The following is a 19,573-nucleotide window of genomic DNA, read 5'->3' as shown; positions in this document are numbered from 1 at the left end:
TCCAAGCTTAAAAAAACCAAACAAAGTTAGGAAAGGAACGTGGATCTTCCATTTCTAGGTAATTTGATTTTCCATTTTCCTTCACTCGGAAGACTACAGTTTCTAGAGAACAGCTGAACTCTGTGCAAATACTTTTACATCAATAAAAGCATTTGTATCATTTTTGGGTTTATATTATCTAGCAGAACAAGATGATGATCTGCAAAAGCTAAAAACATTTGGAGATGTCTATACTTAAAGCAACTTAATACAATAATACCTGAAGTCTTAAGTGACTGATAGAAAAAGACTCCTGTATTAAAGAAGTACAACTAACCGTCCACTACTCCGTAAAGTTTTAATAGTTTACATTACTTTCCCATGGGATTTTTTTCAGTCATTTATAGTTCATTGCTTCGTATGGCCATAGAATCCCTGCTGTGTTAAAAAATGCCAAGTAAAATTATATCTCATTCACTGCTTTATGCTATACCTTCTTTTGTTCAGATCCAATTAGTGAAAGCTTGTTCTTCATTTATCATACTTTTAGCTGATTACATTAGGCATTACAATAGTTCTCTAGCTTTCCTTGACAATGTTTGCACCATCAGTGTTACATTTATGGTTGAGGAGGCTCTTTCATCTTAACCCTCTATTCCAATCAGTTCAGGGGGAAAAAGTACATACGATTACTCTTGTTCAGCCAAAACTTCTTTGCTTGTTTTCTCATCCCAAAAATAATTCCACCAGATGTTTTAATTAAAAAATTTCCAAATTCTATTGGTCCTTCCCCACTTTACCTATCCAAGTGTAAAGAATTAGTGTTTTGCAAGTTGAACTCTTGAAGTTAGAAAAAAAAAAATCAGCATTTTGAACAGTATACTATTTCTTTCCTGTGCTTTCCCCAACATAATAGATGCAATAAAAAGTATTATCAAGCATTTTCAAGACTCTACAAGCATCCATTATAGCCAATTTTTCTCAACACATTCAGTACCACATGAGCAACTGTATGCTTTATGGGGGGGGTCTCATCTATTTTGTCAAGCTGTTTTCCCCAACCACCACAATGATTTTATTTCAGGACAGTTGTTAAAGCAGCAACTTCTCTTCCATAGCACAATTAACTTTGGAGATAATATTTTTCCCCAGTTCACACCCCCTTCCTCCTCCACAAAAGTAAATGTAATCCAATACCTTTTCCAGATACCTGTAACTTTGCAATAATACACAAGCACCCAAAAGTCTCTGAAGTCACCCACATCCTTTTAAGTTTTGTTAAAATTCCCTTCCCTACAGAAATCCTTCAGATATTAGGCTATTTTTAAAATTTAAGAGCACAAAACAGTATTTCGTTCTATTTTTCTTCTTCAGGTAAGCTTTACTTGGTGCTCAGCAGGTCGTTCAATTTTTGCCACATTCCCAATTTCTACAGTCCTTTCTGCTGCTTCCTGTTCGTAACAGAAAAGTTTTAATTCCTTGAAATGAAAATTCCTTTGTACTATTATGGTCTAGTTACTAGTTTCATGTATTAATGAAAGGTATGTCCAAATTAATATTCCTTTAGCAGTATAGTCAAGACATTTCCCATGGTGCTCCACAGAAAGCAAGTCTGAAGAACAAGAAAAAAGTAGTTTCATTGAAGGTCTACACATATTTCAGCTATTCCAATCACCTCTATTCAGCCCTGTAAACTCCACAGGGACTTCAGAGAATTTTAAAATTAAAAGTGAAAAGTTGAATATTCAACCAGAAAAAAATTCCCAAAATAAAGTTCTAGGATAAGATTATTCACTAGTGAGTCTTACAGTGTCTTGATTCAAAGACCAATGATTTTAAGACTGTGTGTACCATTCCTATTAAAGCACCAGTGAAAATGTTTGCCTGGGTCATTCACGCACATGATACTGAATGGATAATAAAGTAGAAGCTATCACTGAAGAGCCTGAATTGCTAGTAATCTCATGATTTCCCCCCCTTAAGTATTTACTGAGCACACTCAATGAACCCTGCTCCAGTTCAGTTTCAGTTCTCTTTTCAACCAGCATGACAGAAATGAAAGCCAGAGAGATGTAACAGACTGTCTGGTTTGCCCTCCTTTTACAGTTATATTTGTAGAAACAAATTAGTATTAAGACTGTCACTCTACCCACATTTCAGCAAGTAGCCATGCAGATGACAGGTAATATAATAAGGGGCTATCACTGCATATCAAAGGTTATCCAAGTTCTAAACAGAAAATTTTATTACTCTAATTAGTGCTATTTCTAAACACTTTAATAAAAAGTATTTTTATAAACCATCCCTACCTACTTTAGTCACTTAAAACCAGGTCCCACTATTTTTAGTGAAGACAAACAGCTTTGGGATGGGCAACCATTTCAACTGCATAACTTCACATTCATTTCTGCCTTTGGTTCAATAATCAGCAGCATCAGGGTAGTGGCCTACGATATTCATTGCCTTTGCGATACAAGTCTTGAGGGACCGAGGGATGTCTTGCTTAATCCTGTCAAGCACAAAATCAAAAGGATATTCACAACTCTTTTGCAGCATCCCACTGCTAAGCAAACAGGTTTCTCCCAGCTACATAAGGACAGAGGTTCCTTTGGCAGGTTGCATCAGCTCCCAAGTTTGATTTCAGCGTGTTTGAGATTTTGCTATCACTGGTATAACCAAGAAGGCTGGTGGAACCTGAAGACAAATTAACAACACAGGGCAAAGATTATTTGTTACTTCATGGCCAAAACCAGGACACAGTCAAAAAATTTGGCCCCTGGACTCAACTATCAAGATCATCCAAACTGGCAGTCATACCCATCACTGCAATGGCCAGGTCATTCCCACAAACAATGAATAACTGGAGGCATCCAAGTCTTTAAGACAGACGACATTAGTTAACTATTTCCCAGTGCAAGCACTCAAGGTAAAGTAATTATAGGATGTATGGTAGACAAGCAACACACGTCTCATTAGACCAAAAAAACTAGCTTAGACCTAACACCACTACCCTATTTTAAGCAGGCAGAACAGCGTTTCAGGTAGCCTTTCTCTCATTTTCCTTTAAATACTTGGAGCTTCTTCAACGCCCAGCTAATGCTTAAGCTTGTACAGATATGTTTGATCAATTTTTTTGTACAAGGATCCAAAGAGCTAAGCAGACACTATTTCATCCTTACAGCATTTGTTAGAGCCTCACCTCTGGTCTGTGAGCTCAAAACGTCAGCATCTCATTTAACACACTTAACATTATCTTTATGAACCATTATGAGTATATTAATGCATTTCTGAGATACCAGCTTGGATTTCCTTTCTCTTATGAACTACGATAAAATAAAGACCCTATTTGTATTTTAAAGCCAAAACAGTAGACTGAAGCAGAGTAGACATTTTCAATTTCCTCTTTGTAACACACTATTTTGTACTCCTTTCCCCTAAGGTCATGAGTTGTACTTTTTCATATCATTCTTACTCCCTCACGTTCTTCAATCTCAGTTTTTACTTACTACTTTCAGATTTTTTTCTTAGTCTCCCGCTCATAGCAGAGTCCACACAATAAACAAAGCCATCCACACACTGGAGAGAAGACCAATCCATTTTCTCAAGTCTATTACAGACTGGTGAAAGAACATGTTGGGTTTTTTTAAAGAGCTTTTTTAGTCTATTTTCAGAATTAATTCATGTCAGTGAACAAGGCTGTGCAGTGCTGCAAAACAACAATTCCATTTATCCTAACAGCAGATACTATATACATAAGATGGAATACAAGTACCTATCAGCATGCTGCAGTTTTACTACAGGGATCACAGATCATACAGAGTAGTTTGTATTCATATCCACATAACCCTTAGCTTCCAAAAGAATTAGAATTTATCATTGTTTGACACCCATCCATTAAGAATTCATTTCATAGTCCATTGAGTACCCACAAGCTACTACAGCCTCCCAATTATGGCTACCAGTTCAGATCCAGACCAAGTATACTCTTCAGTCACCTCAGAAAGAATTACTTGGCATAGAAATCCAGTGGTAGGGCACCTGTCCTGCCTCAGAAAATCCAGTTTCAGCCCCTCATTCTACCTACAGCCTATTTATATGAACTGAGCTGGTCATGTAGGAATCAACCACAAAAGGACTCAGACAAAAGCACTGTCAGAAGTCCAAAACTCAAAACAGTTCTTGCCTTTCACTTAATTCTGAAAACATCTAAGTTCTAACTACTTTCACAGATTCCCTCAGCCATGCTTCAGTTTTAAAACGTTGAGCAACCCACCCCCTATACCCACAAGTCCTGCCCTGCATATAATACAAGTATTCTTCCCAATAGCTGGTCAGAGGAACCTCTTCAATCAAATCATAACACAGTTTTACCTCCCTTACAGATTTCAACACACCATCCCAAGACATTGGGGCACCCCCAGTCCTTTTTCATGTAGTTCTTGCAGGCATGGAATAACACTATGCTCTTTCTAGTCAACAAGGATATGCAAATATGACTACACTTGCTGTTATATCACAAAGAAACTACCTTCCCATTCTTGCTACCAGTGACTTAAAAGTATTTCTAAAATAAAGTATGGAAGAGACTACAAGACCTGAAAATAAGCAAGTAGCTAGACAAATACCTCACTTGTCTAGACAGCCATTTTACCACCTCCCTGCCATGCTGCTGAATGTTCAAGACACCTTAATATCCTCAAACAGAGCACCTCCAGCAGGCCTGTTCAGCACACCTGGTAGGAGAGGTCATTCCTCCGGGAAGTGAGAAACAGTGAGTTGGGTGTACCAGGCACAAGAACAACTGAGACCAAGTTTATACCTTCTCTTAAGATGCGCTTTTCATTGCCTTTTTTGTGTACATTAGCAAACCACAATTTAAGTTTTGCTGCCACTTTCACACTTGGTGTACGTATCTACCAGATGTACTATCTAGTTTAATCCAGGGAAAGAGCAAGGGAACCTTTACACGAGCAAAACACAATAAAGCTCACAAAAAATACCTGCTAAATAGCTGTCCAATCGTGTGTGTGTGTCCCATCCATCCCCCCACTGGTATCTCCCCTCTTTCAAGCACATGGAGGAAAAGGACATATACAAAGATACTTCAGAATTGCCAACATGCCCACCACAGTAATCAAAAAGCCTGCATAAAAGCTTCAAGTCTTGTTGAATTTTTAAGAATCCCATCTACCATTTGAATTCAAGTAGTACTTACAGCATTGGCATCAACATCACTGTGTATGGCAACTGTTTTAATCCCCATCTTCTTACATGTTTTGATGACCTAACACACAAGTGACAATTATCAGTATTTAGAATACCAATAGTTCAAGAATTAACTACAAAAAGAAAAAACTTAAAAGATTACATACTTACTCGGCATGCAATCTCTCCTCTGTTGGCAATAAGGAGTTTTTCAAAAGTCTGAAGGGAAACAAATGATGAAAGATAAAAAAACCCACAAGCTTTCCTCCCTTCAGAAACATGCTTTTCTCCTCCACTTCCACTAAAACCCCGACTTATCCATAACCTTGTAACTCTTCAAATCACCTACTTTCAAAAGGGTTCTGCTGATTTACAATGATGATATAGCAGATCTAGTATACCATACTGTTCATATCACACACACAGGTTCACAAGAAAAAGGTGTTGACTATTCACACCAGCATTCCTTGGATCTCGTCACCATGCACTGTGCAGAAACAAGAACTCTACAAAGGCTCTAGGAGCCAGTCAAGTCCAGGGAAGAGACATGCTGGCAGGTACAGTGGTCAGTGCCTCTGATCAGCACAGATGACTGGAATACAATACTCCTCTGTTATGCAAGATCTCTAAAAGACATTCCAATCATAAGAAGCAGAGATTCCTCTCTGCCTAGGGTACGAAGAGTAAAAGACCAATACCCTGCAGAGGCATGCTTGCCAAGTTGCACCAGCCCTGCCCCTCCTTGTAGCTGCACCCCATGCCAGGAACCCGACAAAATGCTGCGTTGCCATGACACTGTTACACACCCATACTAAGTAGCAATGAAAGTGCAACAGAACCGCAAATCAAACTCAGTATGCCCCTGAAATTCACTGTCACATTTCACACTGGAGTACACTTAACACTGTAATATCGCGTCTGTAAGAAAGGGATAACAAGCTGTCAGAAGTCAGTAAGATTTACATCCTGGACAAAAACTTCCCATTAAGAAAAAGTAGTGGAGGAGCACAGTTGCTCAGCATAAAAATCTCATGGCTGTGAGTAAAGGTTATTGCTGTCACTGGCCTTATTACTAAACACATGTGCATTTTGATACTGCACCCACTTGGATGTAAATACAGACTGCCACGGAAAGGGACAATCCTGCTTTACATACTCCCACTGCTTTCCATGCATCAGACCTAGCAGGGACTCAGCTTCAGCACACATCAGTTGAAAACAGTAATCCAACAGTCCTACTCTGCCTCCCACACTCCAAATCAAAAAACAGGACAGGGAACCAGCAGGACTATCCCCTTCAGGGGCAGCCTGCAGTCATACCAGATTAGGTTTATCAAACTATACCCCAAGACATTTGATAGCTATTCTCCCTGCCCTACACCAAACAGCAATTTTCCCTGTTGTCCTGGTTTCAGCTGGGATAGAGTTGGTTTTCTTCTTAACACCTAGTACAGTGCTGTGTTTTGGATTTCGTGTGAGAACAATGCTGACAGGACACTGATGATTCTAGTTGTTGCTGGGTGATGTTTATACTAAACCAAGGACTGTTCAGTTTCCTGGGCCCTGCCAGCGAGAGGGCTGGAGGGGCACGGGACATTGGGAGGGGACACAGCCAGGACAGCTGACCCAAACTAGCCAAAGAGGTATGCCATATGATGTCATGTTGAGTATATAAACTGGGTGAAGAAGGAAGAGGGGGGACATCTGACATGGCATTTGTCTTCCCAAGTAACAGTTACACATGATGGCACCCAGCTTTCCTGGGGATGGCTGAACACCTGCCTGCCGGTGGGAAGTAGTTAATAAATTCCTTGTTTTGCTTTGCTTGTGTGCACAGTTTTTTACTTTACCTATTAAATCGTTCTTATCTCAACCCTCAAGTTCTACATTCCTCTCTGATTTTCCTCCCTATTCCTCTGGGTGAGAGGGAGTGAGTGAGTAGCCGCGAGGTACTTAATTACTAGCTAGGGTTAAACCAGGACACATAGGGACTGGGGGAGAGGAAGTATTGCCACTGCAACAATGAAACCATTTGTTATCCCCACAGTCATTAGTTAATTTGGGGAGGGGGAAACAGGTGTAAGAGGAGAGGAAGGAACACTGCAAAACTCCAACAGGAACTGCTATCAACAGACTAGGGTATATGTTGTTTGCTCCCCTACTCTAGACAGCCATACTCAAGGTGCCCTTGACCAAATTTACTTCTTCCAAGTCAGATCTGAGCTGGCATCACATGACTAGTTTAAAAATACTACCACATGATAACAACAAACAGAAATTAAGTGATAAAACCCTCCAGGTAAGAGCTGCAGCAAGCTTATACAGTAAATTCAGCCAGATCTTTTGAGGAATGCGTACCACTGCCTAGTACCCAGGCACACACATCCTCCACTCAAAAGACAGATCTTAAGACACCCTTAAGCAAGCTCAATTATCAGAAGCACAAATATTGTAAGAACACCACAGGAGCTAGCAATTTATTTGAAGAGCTTTAGCTGGGGACTTAGTCTAAAACTCAGTGAAAAAACTGAAAGGTTTCAACATGCTCACACAAATTGTTCCCGAATCTAAATTCCAGCGTTCTAGGCACCTGAAGCTTTTCAGGCATACAGACTTGCAGGGGAATAAAAAAATATCTCCCAAATAATACTTAACACTGAAAGATTTAATGACCCAAATACATAATCAACTTATTTCTTTGTATGTATGGGTTGTTTAATTAATCAAATAATGTGATCCGTTGAAGAGCAAGACAACTCTCAGTATCAAGAAGTTAAGAATATTTGACATTCATTTTAATTTTCTAATTCTGCAATAAAGACACTAATAGGGAGAGACTGGACTCTTGCTCCGTCTATTAAAGACAAGCCTCAAGTCCAGCATATTAAAAAAAAAAAAAAAATCACATGTTGCTTTGAAGTAACATGCAGCATTTCTTTTTTATGGAATTTCCACTTATTAGCTTAAATAAGTTTCATATGAAAGTCTTGTCATTACAGAGACAATGGAAGGAGCAGTGAATGGAAAAAGCAGAACAGAGTTTAAACTATCTGTAGTAGCCACTGGTTGTAATAACATAGCTCCTACTTAAGAGAAACTAAATAGCCAATTACATTGTCTAAACATAACTATGCCTTTAGAAAAGGAAGGGGACCTTGATTAAGCAAGAACCTTAAGGATATAGATTTCTTCAGAAGACTTCTTTTTAAGCCACATTTCTAGGTACATACAGGTTTTCCCTGTTTTCTAATACTGTTTCACTCCTGGTTAATTGCTTCTACACTGGTACATAAGGGCAAGACTATCAGTGCTGAACTGCTGGCATTCTTGCCCTTCAGTACCAGTGTACCTTCATCCACATTATTTTTCCAAGTGTGTTACTTTAGAGTCTGTGCCAAGACAATCTCCCATGAGAAAAGTTTTTCTTGGCTCATAACTGTAAATTGAGATTGCTACTGTACAAGTCCCAAGATGAGGATTTACTATTCTCTGTCTCTGCGGGCCTTAAAGGCCCATCTTTACCCGACCTCTTAAGTTCCCACCCCCATGTCAGATCTCCTAACAATCATGCTGCCACTACTAGATACTTTTGTTTCCATGAAAAGCTTTGGGTTAGTTTAGCTCCCAGATGCTTTAACAGGCCTGTATCTCTCCACCATGCAAAATATTAGTAACTGTTTCACAATTAGAACATGCTCAGGCCAAGCTCACAATCATTTATCCAACCCTTTAAGGTATGCACTTGAAAACCAACTTCCTTTAAAAGCCAAACATCTGTACTACAGTAAAATGTTAAAGAGAAAACATGCACCATACTACTTACCTTCTCGTTTGGATCATACACAGAAGAATACAGTTTATGTGAAGTTATAATGCACCATCTTGAACAGAGTGTTTCACACTAAAGAAGAAAGAGGGAGTTAAAACGTTTTTCGCCTGCTACAGTATTCCAGTAAGATAAAAACAGTTCATATACTGACATCTTGAGGAAACTCTTCCATATCCTTTCATTCCCCCACCAAGCGGATGAAAGTTTATAAAGATCTGCCCTCCCCCAAGCACATCCCCAACAAACAGTAACCAAAACAAATACAAAATCTCTAGATATGAAGTCATTAGCTTAGGTATAAATTATTTTTATTAAACTCTCCACTATACCATCTTGTTTCCTTCTTGTTCCAAGAAATACCTACCAAAAAGTTGTCAAAGTGTATGCATGCTTGTGTCTGTACACCCCAGAGGTGGGGAAGAGGCCTTCACCACTAGGGAGCTGTTGGGAATAGAGCAGGTAGTGGACTGGGCCAGTACAGAGAGCAAAAGAACAGACTTCAGATGCTAGTTCAGCTCCCAGTCTTCCCCACCACAACCCACCCCTGACAGTGGTCTGAGGAAAAGCCTTTTTCTCCTTTTCTCCAACACTTCTGCTTTGAACCAATGTCTACAAAGTCAGCTGCTATAGTTTAACAATTTTGCATGACGTGAGGAAAAAGCAGCATATGTGCTATTTCAGATAACATGACAGATGATACAACAGATTTGCAAATGTATCGAGGAGACTTGTCAAGCAAGTCAATTGACAACATAATGGCAGTTACAGTTAACCATAAACAAAAATAATCAGACCAATAAATGATCCCACACAAAGTTGCATCAATGCAGACAGCTCTAGGAGAACTACAATTGCTCACCCAATCAGAATCAAAAAGTCTGAAAAGCCTTAATACTGAATATCATCTAGTAGGAAGTACAAAACAGCAGTGACTGACAACTGCCAGAATTCAGAAACTGTCAATTCTGCCTGAAAAAAATGTTTTCAGAAGTCGCAGAAATCTAAGTAGTAGAAAGTAAAGGCTCTCCTAGGAGAAGATTAAAAAAAAAAAAAAAAAAGCCAAACCAAGTTGACAGACTACATTAGAAAGTAGACCAAAAAACATGTAAGTATATGCTCATATAAAGAGGTTAATTAGACAATCCAGCTGCCCCTTCCACAACAGTAATGAATACAGCATTACATAAATTTTTCAATTATCTTTACATTTACTGTAAGCTCATACTGGCCCTGAAGTACCAGTGGCTGGCAGTAACTGGAATGACAATACAGCCCTCCAGCCTAATCCAGTCTGAAGATCGTTTGCATGTTGCATCACAGTAAGCAGAAACTAACCCAGGACTGAGAAAGGCATCACATTTGTAGTGCAGCTGATATTATAGTGTTATAAAGGAAAAACAACATACTTCAACATAAGCCCTGTAATACAGAATTAAAGGAAGTCTTAGAGTGCACTACCTCATACCAGCTCAGACTGAGGCTCACACACAGAAAGCTGCTACAGCTTCACGAACGATTTAAATGCCAATCACTAGTGGCAGACATCACATACACTGTCCCAGGTAATACAGATTAACTTAATTATTCTGGAACTAAAAAGTCAGTGGAAAGCAACAGTTTTCTCTCCCATTCAGTTTCTTGTTTTGGGGGAGGGGGGGGTTGCTTCTTTCATTTTCTTCTCTTCACTCTCCAAAAACCAAATCCAGAATAACAGCCTGAAATGCAAATTACTTGATGTGCTAGAATCAAAACCACCAGAGGTTTCTTTATTTGCAGAGGTATATTATTATTCATCCAAGGGTGTGACTTGGGCATTAAAGAGGGAAAATACAGTTAAGGACAGAATTCTGCCAGCTGCAACCATATCTACCAGCTGGTCATTATCCCAAGTTTACAGCAGGTCCGTTACACACACCTTTGGTGACTGTATGGGGGTCTAGACCCTGTCAGAAGGAAGAGCAAGGACAACTATAGCATAAGCAGCAGAGTATACTCTCCTGATCCAGAGTACACGAAGTTAAGCATATTGAGTCCCTCCCTCAAACACTATTGACAGAAGAGCTTGTGGGACAACAAATAGTCAGAAGGTCACACAGGACAAAAAAAACCCACCATACAACTCTGCCGAGTTTAATATTATTCATTGAAGAAAGTGCTCGTTAAGGGTCAGTGGGGCTAATCTAAATACTTGCAGTCAGCTGTGGTGGAGGGGGGGAAGGGAGGAAAAGCTTCTGAACTTTCTTGTAAACACCTTTTATACAAAGCTAGTTTTGAATGCATATGAGAAGCCAGAAAAGCTATGTCACAGATTGAGACTGGAAGGAAAGGCTACAATGGGAAAATTAATTAGCAAAGTTTCAGAATTTTAGCCATGTACAGTCTTGAAAAAAAAGCCTTGTTCAAACATTTTATACAGAAAAACTGAAGTTACCAAGCAATTAAAAAGCTGGAAAAGCATTAAACTACACTCACCGTTTTTACACTACAGAATTGGTCAGATTTCACATTAGAAAAAAAAATCTTGTAATAGCCTAACCTAATTATGCATCTGTGTTTAAAAACTACCTCTTCTCACACAGATACACTAGAATCAGAGAACCAGGTTCAGCCCTGAATTGAACACATGTGGAGTAATTTCCTAAAACAAATCAAGCATATTGCTCAACTCAGAACTGAAATTCCAACTCTAATTCACAGTTCTGGAAAGAAAGGGTTATGGGTGTTTTTATGTATCTGTACCAATATACACCAAAGTTTAAGAGCTTCCTTAATCTAGAATCCACTCCAAGAAAAGTCTCTTTAGAGGTCTGCTCCTAGCCATTATGAGCAATTGAGTAAATACTTAAAAATAAACAGACACTTTGCAAATAATCCACAGCTAGGGCCACAAAGGAACACCACTAAATTACCATCTCCAAACCAACAGCTACTCATGTCACCTATCCCTGGGCTCCCAAGCTCCTGCTATAGTTAGGTTCATTAAAAGCTACACCCAAACCTCCAAAGAACTGTCAAACCATCCACCCAGCCAAGCCAAACTAACTCTCAAGCTACATTCTTAATTGGCACCTCCCCAAAACCCCACATGCTCTAGGTATTACACCTTGCATCAGTACTTCTTCAGAACAGAGCCTAGAGAGTTCAGCTTGAACTAGCAACTTTTTTTGTATCTTGCAGAACTAGGGGAGAGCTGTAGAGTCATCAGGTCTAACCTATTTTTGCCATGACTTGCTACTCCAATTTGATAAAGCTTTTGATTCTTGAAAGCCCAAGAACTCAAGACTGTTCATTTATGAGGGCTCACCTCTGAACTTCTGAGTTGAACTTCTAAGCCTGGCTTGGAGTTTCCCCACCTCTACTGAATCCTCAAAAAACAGAAAGCATTAGTAATGTATTTTGGAAAAGTATCCTGCTTTATCTGTTACTTGCACAATAGCCACACTGTGCTCAAAACTGAATAGCTGTAACAGTTACTTTATAACTTCATATATATCAAACTATGCAGTAATTTGTAGAAGGGTACGCTCATCATACGTTGTCGCTTTGAGGCCTAGCAGAGAACTTGACTCCCAGGGACCCAGTACAGCCCTAGGAAACCTCTTCAGAGGGTTTCAGGGCATAGCACACAACAGCAAAACAGAAAGTTAACTTGTTATTTAGACATAGCTTACATGTGTGTTTTTAAAGGTTAATACGCCCCTCATCAAGGAAAGACATTTCCCTGCCATGATGGTCATCTTGTAAATAATTCATTGATACTAAGTTTTACAGGTAGAAAAAGGTCTCAGTATTGAATTAGAGACAGAGTTCCAGATTCCAGGCAAGAAAAGCACCATATACCAACATCTGCTTTAAGAAGTCTAATATGGAAAGGAATGTATATTTTAGCACTACTGGGAAATACAGTAAGCAATGCCCAACAGCAACAGCTAAAGTAGTATTTCACTTATTTTCACTAGCCATAAATTCTACCTCTTCCTTCTCTCTTCCACTAGCAATCCTACTCAGATTTTTGACCCTACACTTTCAGAGACACAAGCTTAAGACACACTGCAAACATAAAGGGGTTACTCTTTTGGTATTTCCCATTAGCCATTAAGTATTCCCAAGTGACTTTAAACATGAAGTGTCTTTTTTTTTTCCCCCTCTATATTCTGATTATACAACTGTTTCCAAATAAGTTTTTATTTCAACTCACCTGACATATCAGATTATCTTCTGTTTATGGACCTCTAGTGATAGACTATGTATAAAGCATTTAAGAGGCAGACACCTTCAGGTGACTGCAAGGCTTTTAACCTACAAAGCTGAAAATGTTGCTTATTAATACAAGATTGTACAAATCTTGTAAATAGGAAAGCAAACATAACACTTCTGTATTTACACACACACACCCCCGATAAAGCACTTTCCCTTCCTTTGTACTTTTTCAGAGTGCTGAACAGCCAAGCACTTGTAAATGTAAGCAGATCCTCCTGAAGCCAACTGCAAACAAAGATGTAGTACAAGGTTCTTTCTGCAAGGTACACTGTGCTATACATAACAGTTCTTTCAGCCATACCAAGTTTGAGAACCACTGGTAATTTTAAGAGGAAGAAGAAAAAAAATCCATGTTTCATATTTGCCAACACAACGGAGAAACTACAAACAGGGAAACACTCACACACCTAAAGCTTCCCCCCCCCCAGTTAAATCATTCCTACACCCAAGTACTTTCTCCTTTGTGTCAGTAGTCCCAGAACTTTGTATAGTCACACACTGAACCAGACCTGGGAATACATCCAGCTGAAAAGATACAAGGAGTGGGAAAAACGTGTTCTCAGCCAGATTTCAGTCTGGCTTATCCACCCAGATATTCAAGCAGCAGTGCTGGCACAAGCTGGAGGGAGACAGGAGCTCAAAAGGAACAGTTTGTGATCAAGACCTAGCAGCTGCAGAAAGTTGGAACAGTTTCTCATGGCAGCAGCTTGAACAGCTCCAGTAAGGCTAGTGCCTGTGAAATAGATCACAGCACTGCAATGATCATGCAGCAACCACCAATCCAAGTTTGGGACAGACAGAACAAGAAAATTAACACAAACAGAGTATTTCAGAACAAGACTGACATTTTTTACTCAACGTGAACTTTAATGAACTCTTAACTTTTTCTTCCAGAACTAAGATATTGCCCATAGTAGATGGCATAGCACACTGTCTACAGAATCCAAAAAGCCCCTCCTGGGAGGAAGAAGAAAACCAGAAATCTATACCTGTGGAATGCTTTAAGAGTGCTTGTCAGTACTAAAATCTGTAGTTTACATACTAGGAAAAAAAAAAAAAAAAAAAATCACTGAGCTCCAGAGGTTTAGGGCTACATTCACCTTTCCAGACTGGTGACCATTTTAACTCCCTTCCCTAATGGCAGATGATACCAATCTTACTATCTCATCAGCCTAATGGTTCTGTGCTCATGAACAGGAGGAAAAAGCACACTAGAAATAATGTCAGAGAGCAAGGAACTCCCACTGTACAGATAACTTCCATGACTTAAAAAATGGCAGGTGCACAGATAACTTATGAGGTCGCAGATGGCAGAAAAAATTTCCATCCATTTAGTTCAATGACTAGAAAACTGATCAACACTGATAAAATCCATATCAGCAGTTTACTCTTCGTTTCATGATATATAGTATTTATCACTTTCTTCTACATTATTTAAAAGTCTGACAGCTCTCAGAAGTTTCAAGACCAAAATATCAAAAGCCATCTCATCCTCATTCTGTAACTACAGCCTTCTTTCAACATGAGATTGTCCCAGCTCCAAAAGTGCAAAACACTCAAAATGAATTTTTTGTTATATTCTAAACAGAACAAATTCTGCATAAAAACTGAATAGAAGTGCTAAGCGTCAGATTAGAAACACAGGAAATCGCTGAATCCCCAGCTCAGTGTTTTTACACTGTCCTTTCTCAGGTCCTTTATCAATTCCCACATGAGAGGGACAAAAGAAATTAGACAACTCACTAGCTACTAGCCCTTGGGGGTAGGAGGTGGGCGTGTAAGAGCTCCAAGCACATTACAGTTTGAAGACATCAATTATATTATTTGCCTCTATTAGCAAACCACAAAAGAACCTCTGAATGTAATTCCTATGCAAATTTGTTTTATTAAGTGTTTTCCAATATACTGATGACTTGAAGTTAACTTTCATACACAGAAATTAAGGGCTAGAAATCACTGCAGTTAAGCAAGCCACAAGTGCTATTAGCTAGCTATAAAAATGCTTTACACAGGTCTCATTAACATAACATTTCTATACTGTTTACACTGATGCAGTCAGATCACACCCTTGAGATGTTAGAAAGAGCTGAAGTCTTCCACATCCATGAACACATACATGTGTATATGCCTACCAAAAATAAAGTCTTCAAACAGCATGGAGCTCTCTGCTAATTCCAAATCATTGTCTCCAATCAAATTTCTTTTTCTTTGTTTTTCAAGGAGGTTCTGTCACGTACACCTTCACAGGAAAACAGGTTTGTTATACATAATTCCTAAGGAAAAATACTTGGGTAAAGAACATCCTTTTTTCCCCTCTTTAACCCCTCCTCAAAATGCCCTGCCCACCTAAACCACCTCTTTCACATGATTCCTAAAGACATACGAGGAGTCCTTTACATTATTGTTATGGAGTTACACTTCTAGAGAAACCTATCCCACACCCTCAGGGGTATACATATCAAACATTTTCTGCAAGTTGCTCTACTCTTCTCCACTGGAGCTTGCACAACTACATATTTTCCTTTGCAGAAAAAAAAATCTAAATTCTTCCTACTGTGAGCAATTAAAAGATATTTTGCACTTTTCCCACAACAAGCTAACTGTAGTGTCATTCAACTGTTACACAACACCATGTGCTAATGCTGCTTGTTCTTATCCTAAATAATCTCCTCTTTCTTTTAACACGATCTCTAAAAGTAATAGAGAATAAAACATAGTAACTACCTCAGTGAAGTTACTCCATAGTCTAAGGAATAAGGCCTTCTATAACTTTAAAGCCTTCACCAAAAACATTAGTATAGTTCTGCAATGAGTCTACTGCATTTTCATGAAAAACAGAAAGAATTTAAAAAAACACAGTAAATCTTTAAGTGACAGCTGAAAGATCCACAAGTATCTGGGATAAAAGATAAGGGGGGGAAGAGACCACGGTTTCACAAAGCAGTAGCCTTTTTTTACATGCCAAGACTTTATTACTACAAAGCTACACTCTACCCCGAGTTTTGGTAAGCTCCCTTTTAACAGAGGGGGAGGACTGAAGTAAACAGGAGGCAACACATAACCCTCTCCATCACCAGAAAATGAAGTTTAAATAAAAACATTTAAAAAAACAAAACCAAAAAAAAAAAAAACACAAAAAAAACAACACCGCGCTCCTCGCAACACACGGATGGGGTACACCAAGGAACAAACTCTTGGGAGACTGCGAGCCCCGAGCAACCGCAGGCCCAGCCTTTACAGCTTGACCACAACCACCGCCTCCAGCCAGCACCCGGTGCCCACCGCCCGGCTGCGCGGCCCGCCGGCTCCCCGCCGGGGAGCTCCCTCGCCGGGGCCAGCACCCCTCCCCTCCCCGCCCACCCGGCAGCCTGTCACCGCCACAGCAACACGTCGCGCTCCCCGGCGGCCTCTCACCCAGCCGGGGGTGCCCGCCGGCAGCCCCAGCCCTTCAAACGGAGACTACCCCGGCCGCAGCCCTCCCGAGGAGGGGCGGCAGCCTCCCCCCGACCCCGCACAAGGGGGACAGCGCCCGCCCGGCGGCCCCACCCGCGGCCCCTCACGGGGGAAGGGGCCCCGCACACAGGGGCACCCTCGACCGCCCCCGACAGCGGCCTCGCCGCGCAGAGAACGGGGGCGAGTTCCGCACTCCCAGCGCTCCTCGGTCAGCCCGCCTCCCCCAGCGCGGCTCTCACCCTCAGCAGCGCCCGGAGCCCCCAGCAGCCGCCCGCGGCCCCCCAGCGCAGCGCCACCGCCATGTCCGCCGCCGCGGCCCGGCCGCCCTTTCACCCGCGGCGGCGGAAGGCCGGGCCGCCCGCAACCAATCCGAGCAACCGCCGCGGGCGCGAGGGAGCAAGCGCGGCCGCCCTGCCGGGGGCGGGGACGCACGCGAGCTGCCCCCGCCCGCGGGTCCCCACGGCTGCCCGCCGCTGCGCGCGCTGCCGCCCGGCCACGTTCGCGCGTGCCTCTGGGCGCCCGGGCCTGGCTGCGCGCTCAGGCGCGCCGCTGGAAACGCGACTCGGGGCGCGCGGCGGAGTTTGCGCCGGTGCGCTGCCGCTGGGAGCGTGCGGCGGCGGGCGCGGTGCGTGCGCCTCGCGGGGCCGCGTGCTTCCGTAGGTGCCGGTCTCGCACTGGCACGCGTCTCCCCCGTGCGCCGAGCGGCACCCGCGCGAGTGCGCGCAGGCGAGCGCCGGGGGCTGGGGTCCGTCCGCGGGTGGCCCCTGCGCCTGCACACGTACGGGGCTGCCCCCGCCCACCCGTCAGCCAGCGGTTGCAGCAGCACGTGCGCGCCGGTGGGTGCGGAGGGCGGGTCCACGCGCCCCTCCCCGGGCTTCCCTGAGGTGCGGGCGAGCAGCGCGCGGCCCTGCGAGCGGCCAGCGAGGGGTGCTACGGGTCGGGACGGACTGCGGGCCCTCGGCTTCCCGCCACCTGCGGAGCTTCCGGCTGCTCGGCCCCCTGGCACACGGTACCGGGATCAGCCTCCCGAAACGACCTGCGCGGCTGGGCTCCGGCTCTGCTGGCGGAGGTGACAGAGTGGTGCCCATCCCCATCCCCCGGTAAACTGCCATCCTTGAAACGCTAGGGAAGTGTTACTGTGAGGAGAGCGCGAGAAGCATCACTGTTACCACCTCAGACTTCTGTTGAAATAAAACAGGCATCAAGCTACCGGCAACACCGAAGCACGGAAAGATGTGATCCAAGATGGTCAGATCTGTGTTCACAAGGCAAAGGAACAACAGCATTTCCTTTAAACAGTGTTCTTGAAACAAAGAAGGTAAACCTGAGCCGCCTCTTCATCCTCGGCACGGTAGCAGAGTGAGGCAACAGTTTCTGAAGCTGGAAGACAATTATTCTTAGCTAAGGAAAGGGAGTGTGTCATGGGCAGTTTGCAATTAATCCAAGACGTGCTTTACCACAAGGTCCCAACAGGGCTAGAGGACAGGAAAAAAAAAAAAGAAGAAAAAAAAAGACTCATCAATAGGGAAAATTTGTACAGGCAATATACATAGTATATTAGGAATTAATCCCTCAGACTTTAGACACAACCTAGGTCCTTGAGCAGGGTAAGAGGATATTTCCTGTACAGTCAGATGAACGTATATCAGCACTAACCACTCTCAGAAAGGTTTGACCAGGGTACATTACTCCCTCAACTCACACATTACATCAACCCTTACATTTTTCTCTCACCTTTATAGTGCAGTAAATTCTCTCAGGCTCCGTGTACATTCATATCCCACAGCAAGAGCCAGGATGCCCCAGAACAACCGGCACATCCCCACGTGCCACAAAAAACTGCTGGACAACTGGGTTCACCCAAAGCAGGTGTTTTCATAGGACTCTAGCTGCATGGTCCCCTCGGTGGGACACAAGTTCCTACTTACATTTACACATAATATCAAAAAATGTGGCCTGATTTTATTGGTTTTGACATCACTAACTTCTTATAGCAGTACTTACATTCAAAGTGAAAAGAGGTGGAAGGTGTGACAGAAAGGGGAACGCTGGGCTCATCTCTGCTGCATGCCAAAGGTATGCAAAAAAATGACTTCTCTCCTTATCCTCCCAAGTGAGTTGCAAAAACGAAATCAGCAAGGGATCACCTCTGTTGTGTGTTTATGCATTAGTTCTGCTGTATTAGCAGTGCCTACAACTGCACAAGTGGGAACCATGCAAGAAAACTGTTCTCAGTATGTTTAAACAAGGTGACCAGATCTGCAATTGATAGCCACAGGCAGAGACTGCAGGTTTCCTTCAGTACACGTGGCAAGTCTTGAAAATAGGAAAGACCAAGAGCAGAGGTACAGACCCCATCGTCCTTCACTGCAGGCTCTACATCAGATCTACTAGATGCACAGTTATACACCACAACACTGTGTTACTGCATTAGAACAATACCCTGAGGCGCTGACGTCAGTTCCTCCAGCGTGCATAAAGCAGTCACATGGCATCACCAGGGTGTTTTCTTTTCCTCTACAGAGGAGATTCTGTTTGCAGGCCCCAGTAGAAGGATAGGCAGCCACCTCAGAGGCACATCAAAGCAGCCCCCCTGCAGCTGCAAAGGGAAACTGGCTGGGATTACACAGAGACACCGCAGCAAGGAGCAACTTCGCAGCCAGCTGGGTGCATAAAGAACTTGATACAGTGAGAAACGGCCTCATACAAGCCCGTTTCCAAGTGAAGCTAAGGCTCCTCACATATGGAAGGGACTGGGGAAAAAACCTCAGGAATACTTACCTTTTTCCATTTTCTTCATGAAGCTTTCTGCTTTTAGTATGATTTGATTTTGACTGACAAATGTTA

The 19,573-nt window shown here is 42.3% G+C and overlaps 1 protein-coding gene across 2 annotated transcripts in view; it reads right to left on the bottom strand.

Moving 5' to 3' along the window:
* Nucleotides 1–17,149, bottom strand: part of PCCA (propionyl-CoA carboxylase subunit alpha) — a 291,871-nt gene extending 274,722 nt beyond the window's left edge. The window contains exons 1-4 of one of the 2 annotated variants that reach the window (XM_080377685.1): nt 16,966–17,149; nt 9,008–9,085; nt 5,356–5,403; nt 5,195–5,263 (exon numbers count right to left, since the gene is read on the bottom strand). In XM_080377685.1, the coding sequence (XP_080233811.1) occupies nt 5,195–5,263; nt 5,356–5,403; nt 9,008–9,085; nt 16,966–17,028 (258 nt within the window). In that variant the 5' untranslated portion in view covers nt 17,029–17,149. Of the gene's footprint in view, nt 1–5,194; nt 5,264–5,351; nt 5,404–9,007; nt 9,087–16,965 lie in introns of those variants that run through there. The other variant, XM_080377686.1, reaches the window with a different exon arrangement.
* Nucleotides 17,150–19,573: the final 2,424 nt, after the last annotated feature.

The sequence above is a fragment of the Falco punctatus genome (genome assembly GCF_963210335.1).
Source record: "Falco punctatus genome assembly, chromosome: 2".
NCBI classification, from domain to species: Eukaryota; Metazoa; Chordata; class Aves; order Falconiformes; family Falconidae; genus Falco; species Falco punctatus.
The sequence above is the reverse complement of the archived record's forward strand: the minus strand, read 5'-3'. Positions and strand labels throughout refer to the sequence as shown.